The 20,141-nt window shown below is 39.0% G+C and overlaps 1 protein-coding gene across 1 annotated transcript in view; it reads left to right on the forward strand.

The window, feature by feature from the left end:
• The first annotated feature begins 377 nt into the window (after nt 1-377).
• Nucleotides 378-20,141, forward strand: part of zgc:77151 (uncharacterized protein LOC337153 homolog) — a 41,973-nt gene continuing 22,209 nt past the window's right edge. The window contains exons 1-3 of the mRNA XM_040151555.1: nt 378-614; nt 17,574-17,726; nt 20,007-20,114. Coding sequence (XP_040007489.1) covers nt 594-614; nt 17,574-17,726; nt 20,007-20,114 — 282 coding nt within the window. The 5' untranslated portion in view covers nt 378-593. The remainder of the gene's footprint in view (nt 615-17,573; nt 17,727-20,006; nt 20,115-20,141) is intronic.

Here is a 20,141-nt window from a genome sequence, read left to right on the forward strand (position 1 = left end):
TAACGGGTTTAGGATGAGGCCCCAATGACCCCTGAGGCGAACGCAGCATCTGCCCAGCTGCGTGTAGGGTGGTGAAAGTTGGCCCCACCTAAAGTGGCGAACGCGCGGACGCGTCACGGGCGAGCCCGCTTTGTCCATTCCGGTGACGGCAGCGTATTTGAACGCCGGCGCTTCGGCCGCGCCGCTTCTACCTGCGGCGGACGGCGTCCGGCATCGACCCCTAACTTTCGGCGAAGTGGAGGAGCCGAGCTCGCCTTCCACCGCTGCCCGTGGCTAAACCCCGCCCTCGTATTCCGTTTCAGTCGGAAATACGTCACGTCGCCGAAGCTAAAGATGCTCCAACTGCCGTTTCGCTGTGACTTTAGCATTAAGTTGGACTCTGTGGCAAACTTTGGCCACACCTAGATCCTGTCCCATTTCCACACTATTAAAAAAAAAAAAGCTAAAGAAAAAAAATCCGGCTTTTATTATTTTTTTTTTTTCTTTCTCTCTCTCTCGCTCGCTCGCTCGCTCTCTGGTGCGTTTGTTTGTGTGTCGGCGAGTCCCGGCGGTGTAACCGGAGAGGGGCCTCAGAGAGGGAATGCAGGACTGCAATGGAGCACAATGCAATACAGGTAAAGCCGATATAATTTCCAGATAAATGTCGTTTTCTGTCACTTCGTGCCGGCGGCTTCCCTGACCTGTTGACGGGCGGAATATTTCCGCCGTGTGTCGCTGTGAACGGGAGCCGGATCTCGTCTTTTATTTCATTTAGTTTGACCATGTCGTATTGATTGTTTTCCCATATCAACCGAACCCGAGCACGGAGAGTTGCTCCGACTGCAATTACAACTTTATTCAACCAGGCTCAACTTTTTTTTTTTCCCTCCAGAGGTGGAAAATCAACCGCAGATATTTGCGTTTTTTCCGGGGAAACGATCGGCGGCGACACCGAGCCGTCGCCTCGTCCGCTGCCGGAGCCTCGGCCGTTAAAATACAGTTTAATATTTCTGATATTTTCGGCGTGTTAATGATTAATTTCTTTGTGTGTCGTGTCGACAGTCTCGGCTTCTCCTCCGGCTACCAACCCCCACCCACACCGACGGCACATTATAGCGAAATCAAATAAAAAATTTCTGCTCGTCCGCCTGCCTCAGAATATCAGGAAACTTTTCAGCCAGTCCACCTTTTCAGCAGAAAAATCGCGAGTCGTCGCATCGACATTTTTCATTTCTGACCGCGGACCCTTCAAAATTACATTTTTTTTTTTTTTTTTTTTTTTTTTTTTTTGTTTTGACACCGACGTGATATTTAACGATTGGGAGATTTTTCGACAGGGACGAGGTGGAGCAGCGGTTGTGTCGCTTATGAGAGGAAAGCATATTGATATTATTATCAAACCCCCCCCCCCCACCACCAGCTCCAGCTCCAGCTCCAACCCTCCACCCCACCTCCTCCCCCCCCCGACATTTTGTCTCCGGCGTAATTGCCACAGTTTAAGGAGGAATGTTAATATTGTGTGTGTGTGTGTGTGTGTGTGTGTGTAGTTTTTGTAGTTGAAATAGCGAGGATTAGTCCTGCCCAAGAAACACCCAGGAAACATCCAGAGGGTCGCACACAGCCGGAGCAATGTGAGCTTCAGTCGAAATGATAATAATAATAATAATGATTATCATGATAATCATGATAGTAATAATAATTAAAAAAAAAAAAAAAAAAAGGAACAAAGTCATTTATTTTGACAGAAATCTCATTTATTTTGACAGAAATATCCGTGTTTATTGCAGCATTTAGGTTTTTTTTTTTTTTTCCCAGGTTTTTTTTTTTGTGAGCTTTTTGAATAACAGGATATAACCAAGGTCAATACTGTGGGGCTGTGTTTGGAATTGATTCATTTATTTATTTATTTATTTTTGTCTAAAGCAGGAGACATTTTATTATTAATACTCAACTGAGTCCTTCCTGTACTGAAAAAAATAAAAAAATTTATATATATATATATATATATATATATATATCTCATTGCATTATTCCCAGAAATATCACGAGAACTGACGTAGGCAGGGTGCAGATTAAGGGTTTCCATTTTAAATTCTTGTGTGTGTGTGTGTGTGTGTGTGTGTGTTCACATTTTAGACAGAGGACTGCCTCTCAGTTCTCAGATTATATTATGTGGCTTTTATTTTCCTGCCTGCTCAGCCCTGCCTCGTTTCCACCACTAGGCTGGAGCACAGCTTCAGCTGGCCCTCCCCAGGGCCGTATTTTGTAATATCTCCCTTTAAATATTAATTTATTGCAGCATTTAGGTTTTTTTTTGGTTTTTTTTCCCCCCAGTGGTGAACTTGTGAGCTTTTTGAATAACAGGATATAACCAAGGTCAATACTGTGGGGCTGTGTTTGGAATTGATTCATTTATTTATTTATTTATTTTTGTCTAAAGCAGGAGACATTTTATTATTAATACTCAACTGAGGTTTTTTTCCCCCTCTCTTCCTTCCTGTACTGAAAACTGTAAAAAAAAATAAAAAAATTTATATATATATATATATATATATATATATATCTCATTGCATTATTCCCAGAAATATCACGAGAACTGACGTAGGCAGGTTTCCATTTTAAATTTGTGTGTGTGTGTGTGTGTGTTCACATTTTTAGACAGAGGACTGCCTCTCAGTTCTCAGATTATATTATGTGGCTTTTATTTTCCTGCCTGCTCAGCCCTGCCTCGTTTCCACCACTAGGCTGGAGCACAGCTTCAGCTGGCCCTCCCCCAGGGCCAAAAAAAAAAAAAAAGCCCTATGATAGTCATATAACGCTCCTATAGCAGATAATAGTAGGTTTATTATACACTATACTGACTTGATGGTAGTATTTATCATATATTCCCACTATGATTAAGTTAAAAATATGTATAATTCTGTGTCTGCAGAGCTCAGTAAAAACTTTGTCTCTTTGTCGTAGTTTTTTCCTTGTTTTTTTTCTGCCCTTTTCCCCTCTCATATCACAAACTCAAAGGATTAATTGATTGCTCAATAAACAGGTCGTAAATTGGCAACGCTTTTCTAATCGATTTTAAATCGTTTTTAAGCAAAAATGCCCCCAAAATTCCCTGCTTCCAGCTTGTCAACTGTGAGCTAAATAGTACGTTTTCTCACTTTGTTGTTGTCCGTTTTCTTGATTTTCCAGCTTTATGCCTACAAATAACTAGAGTTTAAAGATTTAATTGATTAGTTGATCATCACAGAGTAAATCTGCACTGATTTCGATGATTAGTTTATAATTTTGCCCCAAAACCAAGCCTGGTTCCAGCTTGTCAAATGTTTGAACAGTGAATTTGTCTCACATTGTTGTCGTCTGTTTCCCTGATTTTACCTGCCTGGACATCAAACCACTAATCAGTCAGTGGAAGTAAAACAAATCAAAATCATTTTGATAATCGATTGATCATTTTTAAGCAAAATTTCTCTTTCCAGCTTGTCGGGTGACACTTTGTTTTTCTCTCGTTATTCCTGCTTCTATAAATACAAAAAACTGGAGCTCAGAGGATTAATAGAATAGTGGATGAACAGAAACATCTGCAACAACTTTATAGTGGATCGGTTTTTTTTTAGGCAAAATGCCTGAATATTCTGTTGTAGGTGAAGTGTGATGTAGTCTTTCTCCGATCATATACCTGTACAGTGAATATGTCAGACTGATTGATTGATTACTCACTGCACACAACGATAATTTTGCTAAACGATGGATCAAAATAGTGAATTTATTGTTGTTTATTTTTCCTTACGCTTGTTCAAATACCTGCAGATGACTGGCGCTCAGAGGATTAATAGATTAGTTTAACAGAAAAAAATCTTTATTGATGAATTTTTTATTTTTAAAGCAAAATTGCCAAAATAAATCCTCTGGTTCCAGCTTTGGTTCCAGCTTGTCAAATGTTTGAACAGTGAATTTGTCTCACATTGTTGTCGTCTGTTTCCCTGATTTTACCTGCATGTATACCTATATATACCTGGACATCAAACCACTAATCAGTCAGTGGAAGTACAGAAAACAAATCAAAAATCATTTTGATAATCGATTGATCATTTTTAAGCAACGATGGCCAATTTCTCTCTGGTTCCAGCTTGTCGGGTGTGAGCTAAAAAGTGAATCTATCTCACTTTGTTGCGGTGTTTTCTCTCGTTATTCCTGCTTCTATAAATACAAAAAACTGGAGCTCAGAGGATTAATAGAATAGTGGATGAACAGAAAAAACATCTGCAACAACTTTATAGTGGATCGGTCTTTTTTTTTTTTTAGGCAAAATGCCTGAATATTCTGTTGTAGGTGAAGTGTGATGTAGTCTTTCTCCTGATCATATACCTGTACAGTGAATATGTCAGACTCAGCGGATTGATTGATTACTCACTGCACACAACGTATATTGGCGATAATTTTGCTAAACGATGGATCATTTTTTTGAAGCGCCAATTGCTCAAAATTCTGGCTCCCACTCGTCAAACGCGAGCGAAATAGTGAATTTATCTCTCGTTGCTGTTTCATTTTTCCTTACGTTTTCTGTTCAAATACCTGCAGATGACTGGCGCTCAGAGGATTAATAGATTAGTCGAACAGAAAAAAAATCTTTATTATTGATGAATTTTTTTTTATTTTTTAAAGCAAAATTGCCAAAATAAATCCTCTGGTTCCAGCTTTCGAAATGAGAATATTTCCTGGTTATCTCCATCTTCTTTTGATAGCACATTGAATATTTTTGTGTCGGCCCATTGGTCAGACCAAACAAGCAAATTAAAGTCCGTCAACCTGCTAAATTATATCTTACATGTATCCTGTAGACCAGATGATTGGTTGAGAAAGTAATCACCGGGTTAATCGATCATCAAAATCATCATAAGTTGCAGCTCCGTTAGTTTAGTTATTTTACCTGACTTAACGGTTTTATTCTTTATGTTTAAGTAATACCTATTTAATACTCCTGAAATATGTGTATAGTATAACTCGAGGGGCTGATACTGTGTCTGCATGTAGAACTCAATAGTGATTTTATCCTATTTCTTCTTCTTCTTCTTGAGTTTTCTTCCAAAGCCCAACACTCACTAGTCTTGCTCTTACCTTTATCATAGTTATTCTCATAGTGTATATGAGTTATGCGAGTATAATGATACTTAAAAACATCTAAAATGTCACACGGGTGTTCCTGGAGGGAACCCGCTGATCCATTAAGGAGACTTGATCTGACTTTATGGTGTCCCTCAGCTGAAGTATTACCATAATATTACGTAAATGTATTTATGATATTCCTGTAACGGGCTACATTTTACCCGTAGAGCTCAATATCTAACTTTATCTTATCCTGTCTCTTTCTCGTCAAATTCCAAATGAAAACTGTTTAATATTCACATCATATTCAGTTCTTGGCTGATGCTTTGCCCATAGTTGTCAGTGTTTTGTCTTAATCGTACTTTATTGTCTTTTTCTATGGTCTATGGTTTCAAGTGTACTAATTCAAAAATACATCTAAAATAACCCCATAATATTCTATAGAGAGCACATCTGTCTTCATGGAATCCTCTTTCTGAACCATTTCTAAACTAATATTCCTTAAAAGCATCTGTGATATTCCTACATGGGTTAATAATGTGTCTGTACGGCTCCGTACTGATTTTATATTGCTTTATTTTATTCTCTCTCGTTCTTGTTCCCACTCATATGCTTGTAAAAAACTGTTTAATATTCTCATAATATAAAATCACATTCGATTAATGCCCAATATTTTGTAAGTAACATTCAATATTGGGCGAAATATCTATAATATATCAATAAGGACTAGTATTGTGTCTGTGGAGCTCAGTAACGATTTTTATCTAACTTCATTTTGTTCAATCTCCTTTTTGTCCTCCTCATATTCCCAAACCTGTAAATACTAATCCTATAATATTCCTTTAGAGGTTGATTCTATGTCTATAGTGCTCTGACGTGTGCTTTATTTACGTACTGTGTTTTTCCTAGGGTCGTATCCAGGATAATCCTCCGTAAATAAATCCATAATTTTCCTATAGATCCTCACAGGAATCAGTGGAGACTTTGTCTTAATGACGCTCTTTATTCCAATAATTTATCATTAGATGTATTAGTTAAATGAATCGATAATATGCCTATAGTGGATGATATTGTGTCTGTAGGGCTCAAGAGTGACTTTATTTATTTTTTGTCATATAATACATTAACACTCTTATAGCTTTCGCTCAATTAATGGGTATTATTTTGTCTATAGCAGTCGATTTGTGCCTGAAACGTTATCGTAAGTATAAGTGTAATGATCCGTAATCAGTCTGTTATATTCCTGCAGGAACCCACAGCAAGTAGTGACGACTTTACGTGACTTCATTGTTTTCTTTCTACTCTTATTTAATTCTTCCTCACTCCCAAAAAACTATTTAATATTCCAGCAGTACTTCTTTAGGGGCTAACACTATGTCTGAATTACTCCAGAGTGTAGTATTATTTTACTCTTTTTGAAATGATATTCTTCCTTGTATGGGTATAATACTCCTTACGAACATGTATAATATTCCTTTGCAGTAATCAGTGCCTGGTCAAATGTATCTTACTGTATTGCTGTGGTGTTCTTTGATGGTGCTATATCAGCTACCGCCGCCTCCAGTGTAGTGGTTTTTTTATAACTGTATGCTTTTTGACTCCTTGTATGAGCATCATATTCTACATATGAATATATTTATAGAAGCCATATGACTCTGTATTAAATTTGTAGTGCGTCACGATGCGTCTGTCTTACTCTGTGGTTATTTTAATGACTAAAATACATCTTTTAATATCTTTATATGGGCTTGAAATGCACCTCTGGGACTCAGCACTGGGTACAGTGTCTTTTATAATATTCCTGCAGGGACTTGCAGCATGTCTGCAGCACTTATTTATGACTTTCTCTTACTCTGGTGTTTTATAACATTCTAACAATCTTGCTATACGAGGTTTATCTTGCGTCTGTGGTGGTAAATGTGTTTTATTCTCGGTGCATCATTATAATGTTTCCACAACCTCTGCGTTTTATTTAGTCTCCTGTGGTTCTATAATTTCAGTTCCTATAGCAGGACAGAGCGTGTTTGACATTCAACAGTGACCTTGTCTAATTTAGCGGTGTTCTCTCTTCAGTTGTATCACCATAATATTCTTCTAATACAGATATCATGTTCCTGCTGGGCCTCAGAAAGGGTCTAAGTGATAGTGAGCTCGTCTGGCTTGATGTTGTTTTTCATTAGTGTTTAGTTTTTGGTGTCCTACAGTTTTCCCACAGGAGCATAAAGTGTGTCTGTGATACTCCACAGTGACGTCACTAAACGTTACGTCGCTGCATCTGGGTTTTATAGGGGCTGTTTAAAATTACACAGGTATTAATGCTGTTGTTTGAGTCTGTGTATGGCCGATATGTATGTTTTCTGCTCTGACATTTATTCAGTATCTTTCTAAAAATTGATCCTGGGCCTGCTGCAGCTGGTCTGCAGAGCTACAGTGGGTGGGGGAGGGGGAGAAGGGGGGGTGGGGGGGGTGCTGCCTGTGTTGGGTTATGGGTATTGGGTGGGGGAGGGTGTGCTGGGTGGGGGTTGTGGATAATCAACACAGGAGTGAGAATTTGAGAATATTTTGCGTTTAGGCAGCAGGCGGGAGGTGAAGGGCGACGGGAAAGCTGCTGTGTTCAAACGTCACAGCAGCTGCACGAGGAACAGGAACGTCGGGTTGTTTCAGAAAAGCTCCAGTTTAGAAACACATGCCCCTACAGACTGTTTCTGGTACAGAAAGGGGAGGAAATGCCGTATATGCGTTTTATTTTGTGAATCTTCACGTCCCATCTATCATGAGTAAATGGATAGCAGCTGCAGAGACGGCCACACCCTGAGCATATACACTAGGCCTTTTATGTCTTGAGGATAATAAGCTTGGTGAATGTGACTTCTGCCGGGTGTATTTTAATTCACTTAATATGAAAAAACTAAACTGTCATGCATTCAAAACTGCCCAGCCATGCTTCATGGTAAACATGAGAGCTGCAATGACTAGCTGATCGAAAGAAAATCAATCAGGAACCATTTTGATAATCATTTGCTGCTTTTCTTTGTCTCCTGTGATAGTTTGTGTGTTTTATTTTTGCTTGTTTTTCCTGCTCATTTACCTACAAGTAAGTACAGCTCAATGGATCAACAGATTAGTCAAGTAAATACAGAAAATAAATCGGCGACCATTTTATCATCAATTAATCACTTTTTAAGCAAAAATGCTAAAAAAAATCCTCTGTTTTCAGCCTCTCACATGGAAAAACTTCCTGGTTTTCTCTGTTGAAATAAATATGTTTGTGTTTGACTGTTGATCAGACAAAACAAGCAAATTTAAATCTGTCAACTTGGGCTCCGGGAAATTTTAGACAGACAATGAGATGAGAAAGTAATCACTGCAGCTCTGTTAAATAACTACATGAACTCGCTTTGGGTTTTGGACTGAAATTGTGATGGAAGTCCGCTTCACAACAACCATTTAGATAATAGATTACTTTTTTTTTTTTTTAATACATTTTTTTTTTTAAATTTTAGCTTCCAGCCTCTCAAATGTGGCGATCTGCTATATTTCTCTTTTATTTTAATCACGCTAAACTCATTATCTTTGGGTTTTGTTCGAGACAGCTGAAGATTTCACTTTGGGCTCTGGGAACCTTTGATTTTTCATAATTATCGGACATTTTCTAGACCAAACAATCAATCAGTTAATGGAGAAAATGATCATTAGTTGCAGCCCTGAACATTAGTTACTTTCCTGCAAACTTTTGAAAATCAATTTTTGTTGTTATTTAAGTGAAATGGAAATTTTATCGATTTGTCTAGCGCTAAAGCAATTAGTCTATTATTAAATAAAATCCGCAGAAAATTAATCTGCAACTATTTTGATAACTGATTAGCAATTTCAGTCATTTTTCAAGGATAAATGCCAAACTTTCTTCAGACTCCTGTTTCTCAAATGTGAGGATTTGCTGTTTTATATCATCATAAGTTAAATTACGGCCGCAACAAACCATTACGTTCATAAACAATGTAATTTGACAGTAACGTTTTTGATAATAAATTAAATGTTTTGACTATAAAGTAAAAGGTGGTGTCCTCAGATCTCTTGTTTTGGCCGACCAACACTGTAAAACCCAATGATATTTAATTTATCATAATGTTAAGATACGGGAACGGAGCAAATTGTGACTTTTGAGAAGGTGGAACCGGATAAAAATCTGGCATTTTGGCTTAAAAATGACTTGAACGATGGATTGATTTTTAAATAACTGAAGATTAATTTTCTGTTGATCTATTAGTCAGTTAATCGATTAATCATTGCCACTCTATACTGAATATCTGTTGGGTTTTTGAACTGGTGATCAGGCAAAACAAGACATTTGAAGACGTTAGCTTGGACTGTGGGAAATCGTAATTTTAATATTTTTTTATACTCTCACATTTTATAGTCAAAACTATTAATTGGCAGATTATGCGATCATGAAAATAACTAAACAGCCCTAAACAAGACAAATGAAACAAGACAAATGATGAGCAGCAAAAGTAATAAATGCCTCATTTCAGGTTGAATTTCTGTCACTGAGAAGCCGTTGTTTAATATTTCGGGTCATTCGTGGCTTGTATGTTGCAGCTGTGCGTCTGCAGATTATGTTTCATGTGAAGTGGTCGTAATTCGGTCTTTTCTCGCCTCTAACTCTAAACAGAGGATCACGGAGGCTGCGAGATGGGCTCAGTGTCAGAAAACAGCAACGTTTTGATGGCAGCCGTCAGTATAGGGCTGTAAAAACTGGGTCGTCGGGTCTCTGCCGTGTTTTATGTAAAACTGCATGTGTGCAATTTGCCTTGATTTTATCGTCTCAGATGTAACTGTGGGATTCAGTGGCGGATGAACGTGAAAGTGAATTAAAGTATAAGTCTGATGATATTTCTACATTTTCTTGTTGTCGACAAATCTCATATAAAGACCAAACCGACACTGAGTGTCTCTTACTAACGGGTACGGAGCCGTAGACGTCAATTGTTGTCCACAAACTATTAAAAACGCATAAAACGAGCCACACTGTTGCACTGGGGGGGCGTGGATTCATCCGCAGCTGAAAATAGTCCCCAACGAAGGCGCTGTTTTCTCCTGGTTGTTTGCTAAAAATGACAGTGAGCAGCTGTTTTAGGAAATTACTGAGCCTTTTTCAAACACGAAACCCCATATTTGTGAGGTGTTTGTAAAGATCTACGTCTTCGGCAGTAACCAATGGGATTAGAGCTGAGAAACACAGGCTGAGGAGGGAAGTCAGGAAGTGGTGGGAGACGAGCTGACACGTTGTTGGTTTTGGCTTTTCATGGGATTTGTTGACAATAAGAAAAACACATAGAATAGCGCCAGCTTTGTTTATTGATATTAGAGCTGCAACGGTTAGTTGATTAGTCGATTGTCAGAAAAATAATTGGCAGCTGTTTTGATAACAAATCTTTCGTTCTGTCATTTTTTTCAAACAAAGTGCTATTTCCCAATATGCCTCTCAAATATGAAGGTTTTTCTGCTTTTCTCCGTTTTATCATTGTGAATGGAAAATGTTTCGGTCTTTAAACTGTTGGTCGGACAAAACAAGACATTTGAAGCTGTTACCTTGGACTGGGTTTTTTTTTTTTTTCTCTTCTATTTCCTGACATTTTATAGACAAAACAGTTATAGGCTGAACAGGCAGATTAACCAGCAATGAAAACAATCATTAGTTACAGCCGTGACTAATATGTTGAGGTTGTCTGACTTTAATTCCTTCACGATCCTTTTGGGTTTTGAAATTTCAGCCTGATGGACAGATAATTAATTGCTTAATTTGATTATCACAACTGTTGTCAAAGTGCCTCAAATGTGAATATTTGCTGCTTTTCGGTCTCCTGTGATTGGAACCAGTCTAGGTTTATCTCTAGGTTTCACCTAGACTGCTCACCTACTGGTTGGTGACAAACGGGCATTTTAAAGACATCATCTTGGGTTTTGGGAAACTGTGACAAATATTTATTTTACCATTTTCTGACACTTTATAGACCGAACGAAAACTTGGATTAAACGAGAACGTAACTGGCAGATTCATCCACACTGAAAATAATCACGAGTTTGGTATTTATCTGTACTTATTTATCCAAAAACAAACGTGTTAATGTTTTTACAAAACCTCTCTCCACCCTCATAAAAACTTGATCTAAAGCCCAAAAAGGCTGAACTGTAACTTTTGTCAGAGTTCCATATGTTTGAATTTTCGTAATGTAACAACACTTTTAGGATTTTTGAATAAAAAGCAGCCCATCTGCGTTGAAAGGAGTCCGTCCGCACTGTTTCATCTTCAGAGCGAGGACTGGTAGAAGCCTGTGGATTTTGTGGTTATGTGTGAGCACATTAACACAGTCTGCTGACTGAATCTGTGGCTCAGGATCCAAAATGGAATCTCATCATCATCCTCCTGACAGAAACACAGACTATCATTTAGGTCACGTTCTTAAAGAATACAAGAAAGAGAATGTATTTTCTGAAGGGGTCTGGTACTGTTGACTGAAAGGTGTCCAGTTTATAGAAACTCCATCAGGCCTGTGGAGGCCTCACATAAATCCAGCAGCCTTGGGTTTGAGAAAAACTGCCTCTGTTTCTTCGTTTTTTTGGTTTTTTTTTGGGTTTTTTTTGTGTTTTAGCTTCCTACTACATACTCTTCAGGGTGCCACAGACCCGGGGCTCCTCACACTTCCTCTTACAGTGAAATCAAAGCTGCAGGTTTATTCAGTTTACTATCATAGACGACAAAGAAAAGCAGAAAATATGCATGTTCGAAGCTGGAACCAGTGCATTTTTGGTATTTTTGCTTCAAAAAGGACTTTAAACCATGAATTGGTTATCAAAATTGCTGCCTATAAAATTTCTGTTGATAGACTAATCGACTAATAATTGAATGAATAATATTGTCTGTCCCACTCTCCCAGAGTCCAGTGTTGGCGTCTTTCAGTTGTTTGTTTTTTTTCTGACTGACAGTCGAAGGCTCAGATATTCTGTTTACAGTAACATAAAACGGAGAAAAGAAGCTGGAACTGGAGAGCGTTTGGCGTTTTTGTTTGATAGATGAACAGTTGATTCTCAAAAGTATCGCAGACACAGCTGAAACAAATTGTTGATCAGTCCATTAGTCGATTGAGAGAGGATCAATCGGCAATTGATTAATTTTTCCAAGAAAAACAAAATCCAAACAGAACCTAGTTCTAAGTTCTATCAGTTGGGAATATTTTCTGTTTTTTTTGTCTGTTGTATATCAGTGTAAACTGAATGTCTTTGGGTTCTGGACTGACGAGACATTTGAATCTGCACCTTGGGCTCTGGGAAACTGCGACGGAAGCGTTTTCACTATTTATTGACATTTTATGGACCGAACGATTAATTTCTGTTGATCGACTAATTGATTTGACTAATTGTTCCTCCTCTTGATGGCATTTTTATATAACCATATGCATAATTACAAAAAACAAACAAACTACAGCGTGAAAATTCATTCTTGACTTCGGAAATGGTATTTTGACCAATTAAAAAACAATCAAAACAACTACAGAAAACTTCTACAAAGTAACTGAGTACATTTTGTAGTCATTTATTGATAGATGTAACTTTTTACTGCGCCACATGCATTCGACAGCAAACGTTACCAGTGTCTTTGGAGATTAAGATCTTTAATGAAGACGTATGATAAGTTTATCAAACACAAAACATCATTAAAGATTAAACCAGTGGTTTTTTTGAACCTTCGTGACCTCTTACAGAAAAAGGCAGCGTCCAGCTGGGGCCCCCCTCTCGCATTTCAATAGTTCAGCGGAAACATGTCCGCTCTAAACCTCTCTCACGGTCTCAGTGAAATAACTTCGTTAATAAAAGTTAAGTTAGCTAACAGTATATAAAGCAGTTAAAGGCAGCTCCACCTGTAAAATGCCGCTGAAGCCTCCATGACTCAGTCGTAATTAATCTAATAATGTCAGATATGATATTGTACTGTACCAGTCACAGGGGACATTTTTCTGTTTTTATACTCTTAGGTATGTTTTGCTGATGACACTTTATATTACTTTTACTTAAGCAGGGTTTTGAATGTATTGCACTCTTACATTTTGCATAATGAAAGGATCTATTTACTTCTTCCGCCACTGCCAGATGAAAGCTGCAGAGAAGCTGGTAATTGGGTCTGGAGCTCAGAATGTAATTTCTTTTTATTTGTGCAGAATTTCAAGGAGGAAAAAAAACAGGCCAACATTGACAGTTTTCTTCTGATCTCTCCCGGGAAATTGTGAGATAAATAATAATCTCTCAACGGCACCCGACTCCATGTGCGTGCTAACAATAAGCTGCGGCCTTAGTGAAGCGTAATGGAGGCCTTTTGTGAGTTGGGTTCATTTTTAGCGAGGACACGTTTATAAACCTGTGCGCGGCTCATTTCACACAGTTCACGACTGATCCGTTCCTGCTTTGTTTTCCCCCACGTACCTGAACAACAAAACACCTAGCTGCAGGAGAAAATGAAAAAAAACCACAAGCTACAATTTACCCCGACGCATGGTGTCAAAACATCCATCTCCTTCAAATCACATGAAATGGAGGCATCAACTGAACGACGTCGTCGCCACAGCCCCCACCACTTTTGTGCACATGAAGTCACTGTTATTACAGTACCTGTCAAAATGCTTCCAGGCGCCCATTTAACAGCAGAAAGAGTCTAGTGGATTTATCATCCAGAGTCTGTAAAGTACAGGATTATCTCTTACTCGAAAGGCAACTACACAAATGTCAGTTCTGGTAAGAATAAAGTTTTTGCCATTTTTTTCAGATTAGTCAGAGTTGTGCAAGTGGATGAAGAAAATGCTCTGAGTCACAGATTGCCTTCTCATGTTTCAGTTTACAGTAAAACATTTTTATGAACAAGCTTTAATGCTGTTGCTTTTAATGCTTGTTGAACCCTCCGACGGCTGCTACTTTTTTTTTTCGCCGTACAGTTTGGTTCAGATGTTTATTTTTTCATGTACCAAGGACTCAGGTAACAGTCTGTCCTTGTTTGAGAGTAATGTCAGTCACTGAAGTGTTGTCAGGGATTTTGTAATGTTGGACTCTCTGGGCTTTGAACATGTTGGTTGGACATTTGAATACATTTCCTTGGACTCTTGGAACTTGTAACGGGCATTTTTCAGTGTTTTCTGACATGACGTAGACTAAATGATAAACTAAACTGATTAAGCGTTTAAAGTGATTGATGGGTGAGGCCTTACTTTCGAACCTCATAAATTATGCAGGCAGCTCTTGAGCCAATCGTAAGGAACGTCTGCAAACCTCAACGTACAGCAGGCTGCATAAAGTGTCTTTTTTAACCTGCTAAAATGTGAACTTAAGGAGAAAAACCACCTTAGCCTGACACATCACCATGTCAAAGCTCTGCTGCAGAGCAGGAGCTGCAGACAACAGTTGGCCGGACACTTCCTGTAGCAGCTTCAAAGTAAAAGTCTTCCTTGAAATTGTAAATCTGTTACCGTGCTATGTTTTTAGTAAAGGCCTTTGTAAAAGCGTTTTTGCTTCCTTCCTCTCCTCCACAGGCTCGATTCACTTTCGATTCATGTACAGTGAGGTCCAAATGTGTAGGTACAGAGCTGCAAAAATTCGTTTTTGAGTCTTTCATTTTTTTGCTTGTTTTTTTTTTTTTTTTAAAAGAAAATACATCAAAACTCTCTGGTTCCAGCTTCTCAGATCTGAATATTTTCTGGTTTCTGTAGTTTTCTGTGATAGTAAACTTATCCAAAAAAAACAAGACATTGGAAGACGTAGTAGTATTTCTATGAATGTGCAAACACACAAATAAATAAAATGGCTTTTAGTTTTAAGTACTTACAGGAGGTATTTAGCTTGTCATTGGGGGCAGCTTAACTACAGCCAACACACATGATTACCATCATGCAGGCCAGCTTGTCTTGAAAATATGAAAAGTTTCCCTCACTGAGCAGAAAAAAGAGAGATGCTGGCAAAATGTACCAGAATAAAAGCAGAGTAATAACTTTAAAATATGACTGCAGGAACCTCTGATTGGATCCGGTCACACGACTTTGTGCCGTAGTGCGCACATTACCCGGCATACTTCCACAAATTTAATATTTGACCTTTGATTACTACACAGACATTACTGAAAGTTTTTTAAAGATTAAAACAGCGTGCAGAGAGGCATAATCACTTCAGACGTTTATCAAATTCAGTCCTGTGAAAATTCTTGAGTCCTGATTTCATTCTTCTGTCTTCAGATTTCATTACGTGGTGGAAATGTAAAGTAATTAGTAGTTCTTGTCAAAAAACAGCAGAAAACAAATGTCAGAATAACATAACTCTTTTTGACGTTGGACCCTTGTGAACGATTTATAGATACTGAATGATTAACTACAGCTGGTGATTTTATGGTGGCCTCTGGAAAGCGTGTGCCCTCTCTACTGTACAGCTGAGCAAAAGTAAAAGCTAAACAGCAGAATAACGATTATTAATGTTCGCTTTCAACTACTGATGTTCTCATTTATTTAACAGCCAAGGGTTCAAAGGCGTTTTTAAATCCGTATAACAAGAAGTGCGACTGCTGTGTTGTAGTGAGATGATAACAGGAAGCTGGCGGCTTTTCTGTAGAATCAGCCGTTTTGTTGTTTTTTGTTTCTTTTAAATTCATGTGTTTAAACAAAGGATATCTGGAAAAGAAGTATGACACAGACAGAAGATTAAGATCAGACGGGTTTATTCATGTCTGAAATTTCAGACTTTTCTCATCATAATGTTTTTGATCATTGGTTGTCACTTTGCAACAGCAGAATCGGTGGCTGCAGATATTCCTCTGCTATGCTAAACAGTCTGAGGAGGGAATTTTTTCTCCTCTCTGAGTAGTTTAATATATTACAATATCCTGCTCATACAATAAGACACAGCAGTGCTCTTCACATGTGAAAATACTGGCTCGCTGCAAGATGGTGCATTTTTATTGTCAGAGGTGTTGATGCCAGAGGTGGTTTCTGCAGAATTTATGGTTTGAACACACTCAAGAAAATGTAGGGAGGACCCTGTGAGAACGCCCACACATTTCAATTTCAATTTGATAGTGTCATCACTCAGGTATGTTTCCCTTTTAATAAACGAAAAATGTCAAAGTGCCCCATAGCTGTCTTTTTAACTTGGCGTTTCAACATTGGTAAAACATGGCTGTCTGCAGTGTCAATGCAAAAACCTTTTCCTTGCATCTAAAAGCCTCACACTGAATTTTTAAGAAACTGAGAATATTCCTCAAGAACTGGTCTTGAAGCTTAGTATAAACAATGTGTGTCAGATAGATATGCTGAAAAGAATAAACAGAGAGTGCAGAATCCTAAATACTTAGGTGATTCTCTGACTTTTCCTCTAGTGCCACCATAACCTCTGAAACCAGAGACCAAGTTTCCTGTCATGTGGTGATTATTTTCTATAATCGTTTAGTTATTGAAAAACCCCAAAAATGCCCATCGCAGCTTTGCAGAGCTGGATGTCTTGTTATGTTCGACCAAAAGTCCAAATACTAAATTAATAATGAGGAAGATCGGAAATATCCTCACACTCGAGAGGCTGGAATCAAGGAATGTTTGTCTTTGCTTCGCTATTTTTGCTTGAAAAGTGACTGAAGCGATTAATCGATTATCGAAGTGGATGAAAAACGTTCAGTCCTCTTTGTTAGCTGTGTGTGTGTGCGCAGACATGTCTGGATTAGCCGTGGCCGTTCATGGACTCGCCCCCTTCTGTTGAGCCGTGACGTTTAACTAGCCAAGGTCTTGAGCTTGTTTGAAATGGCGTTCGTTGAAGGCCACGGTAAACAGAAGTATCAATCAGGGCCATAACTAGCGATCATTTTCATAATCGATTAATCTGCGGATGATTTTCGCACCGACAGTCAAAAACCCAAAAATATTTGATTTGAACTGATATAAAAAAGATAAAGGCAGGAAATCTTAATATTTGAGAGGTTTAATGCAAATTGATGATTTGTTGAACAGTAAAATAGTTGCGGATTAATTTTCTGTTGATCGAATAATTGATTAATCGACTAATTGGTGGGGGGGGTTTTTGTGTGTGTGTTGTTGTAGAGCCGGATTTATTATAATTTGCTTTATTATATTTGATTTTGAATAAGATTTCCTGACATATGGAAAAGAATTCTTGTTTCATTTTGGCTCACTGTAGCTTGATTGGATTTTCTGTTACTCACACAGCTTTAGGTTTAAAAATGTTAGCTTCCTCTATTCTAACTTATTTCCCTTTTTCCTCTGCACTTGAGTTAAATGATACTTTATCAGGAACCTGTGCCTCTTTGGCTGTGCCCTCTTGAGAGAAATCTGGTCTGTTTAGCTTTTTAAATGCTAAACTCTGACCGTGAAAATGCTCTGAGTTTCTTTTGAGCCAGGCGGGCTCCATTAACCCTGCCTCATCCGTGTTCCTGTACTGTCTTGTGTTTGTCTTAGTGGTTGGGTGCTCCCTCCTGCCAGCGAGGCAGCTATGCCTTCTATAAGTCGGTGAGCAGCAGAGCTCGACCCGACGGGCCCGTCCAGGTGTGGAAGCTCGGGGAGTTTTACTTCATCCGCTGCGGACCGCAGGATCCTGTGTGCATCGCTGAGGTGAGGTACCGGCGCATGTGGTTATCGTTTGGCTCTCCGCTAGATTAAAGCTGCTATAATCAGTGCTTTTATAGCAACAACGGCTCAAGGAAGGAAGGAAAGGTCATTAGACGTAGCAGCAGCGAACCCTTAAAAGTCTGATTAAACACTGACACTAACACTAAGTAGCCTCTTAAAACTGTCAACTGACCTTTTAGTTCAACATCGTGTTAGCATCGTGTTAACAGTGTCACATGACAATGTTAAAACAATGTGAAAATGTGAAAGGGGTCATTCACAGTGATGACCCCACAGAGAATTATCAGCTGAATCTGCAGCTCCCCTCGGCTCCACGGAGCTTTAAAGTGAGTTTCGGTTCATTGTTTACCTGTCCGGAGCAGAACTTTACTGTTCTGGTTCCCTCTCACCGCTCCCATAGCGTCATTATTTGGTCCCTCCAGGCAACTGTTTCAGTAAAAAACTGCAGGTTTTCGGGCCTCAGGGGCAAGAGACTGAAAACAATGACTTAAAAACTGCAATAACTGATTTTTCTGGCCACTTGAGGGCAGCTGAAACAGACTGTAAACAAAACATTTCAAATATTATCACTTAATAAAGTCGGTGTGGCTAATGGATAAGCAAACGGTTGCTTATTTTTACAGTTATGGAGTGGTGGGTGTGTCCACCTGATGAATCTAAGTCCATTACGGCCTCTCTTTTAGCTCTGGTTTTGGTCTCCACCAGCTCCTGAGGGAAACATCTGGGTCTGTAGCTGCTGAACGCTCCACTGTGTTCACCAGCTGGTCTCTGACTGTGTCTGTCTGCTGTTTGCTGCTGAGCAGGTAGTGGACGGTGGCTCTTTGATGCTATAAAAGTAGTGAGAGTGAACCAGAACAGTAAAGTTGTGGTCCAGACAGAGAAACAATGAACTGAAACTTGCCATAAAGCTCTGAAAAGTTGAGGGAGCTGCAGGTTCAGCTGATAATTACCTGTAGGTTAGTCACATCCAGAGAGATCTTTTACATTGTGTGTAAAATTGTTGGAGTGCCCCCTTAACTGTTGACTATGACTGACCCAAACTAAATCTACAAGCTGAGTGAGTATGACGCCACAAATCGAGCCTTAAATGGGTCTGGCTCCTGCTCTGAAGACTGATAGTCCATTTTATTGAGTCTACATCCCACAGCAAGGCTAAATTTAGTCAATTCAGGTCGAGAGCTGAAAAAGTAAGGTCACCTGTTAATGAGATTGCATTGTATTTAGGGTGATTGTGTTGTATTGACAGTGTCTGATCATAATGAAAGAGTTTTGGGTTAATGAAGAGGTAACACAAACTGTTTAGACGTGTCAAAGAAAATGAACTGAACACCCACCAGACACCAAGTTCATCTTCTTTACAATTTAAATAAATCTTAAGAACCGCTGGACACGTGGGCCAGTAACAGACCTTCCTTATTTAATTTGTGTATATTTGGCTCTTTGTTGACTAGACTTTTTATTTACTGAACACCAAAGGACAACAGCGAATCCCGAAAAACTAGATGATCAACAAGCTTTGTTTGAAACATTCTGGCGCCTTTGGTCTTAATTTTTTGGTTTTATTGGCTTCATGAATTGTATCATTACATGAGGCAAAATTGTCGTTTGACTAAGTAAAAATAAAAAAAGTATAAAATGGAAACATTCAGGTTAAGTACAAATACATCTTGCAGCACTTAACTAAATATTCTTAGTTATGTTTTACCACTGCTTTTATGTACTCTGTGTTTGTACTTTTTACTTCTACTCCACTACATTTCCCTCTGAAATGTTGTACTTTTTACTTCACTGCATTTATATGACAGTCACAGTTTATGGTTACGTTGCATTTTCACTTATAATTTTAACTTTTATGTCTACTACCTTAAGTGCGTTCTGCTGACAATTCGTCCGCACTTTTACCTAAATAAAAACTTGAATTGAAGATTTTTTACTCGTGTTGTACTTTTACACGGAGGTCATAAGGCTGGGGTACATTCAGCCATCGCTGTCTACCTAATCATCAGTGGATAAACGTCATCACCCCGTGATGATTCCCGAGAAAAGCTGACCGGAAACCTGGTTACCTGGTTACCTGTATAAATCGGATGTCTCCAGGTGAAACGTGGCCGCAGGCATCAGGTTGTTTCTCCCGTCGCCTGCGACAATTAGAGATAAAAAAAAACCTGATTACTGCCGACAGTTGCCTGGTTACTGACGTTAACAAGCTGATCGGCAACACGGCATCCGCGTTTACACGAGTTTGTCCTCCTTCGTGTGCAGGTGACCTTACTGTGGGAAGACCAGACGCGGCGCCACCTGCTGGCCAGCGCCAGACTTTACTTCTTACCCGAAGACACGCCAAAGGGCCGGACAAGGGAGCACGGAGAGGTGGGTCAAAGGTCGGGGAGACCGGTT

This window comes from Xiphias gladius, chromosome 17, assembly GCF_016859285.1.
Source record: "Xiphias gladius isolate SHS-SW01 ecotype Sanya breed wild chromosome 17, ASM1685928v1, whole genome shotgun sequence".
NCBI classification, from domain to species: Eukaryota; Metazoa; Chordata; class Actinopteri; order Istiophoriformes; family Xiphiidae; genus Xiphias; species Xiphias gladius.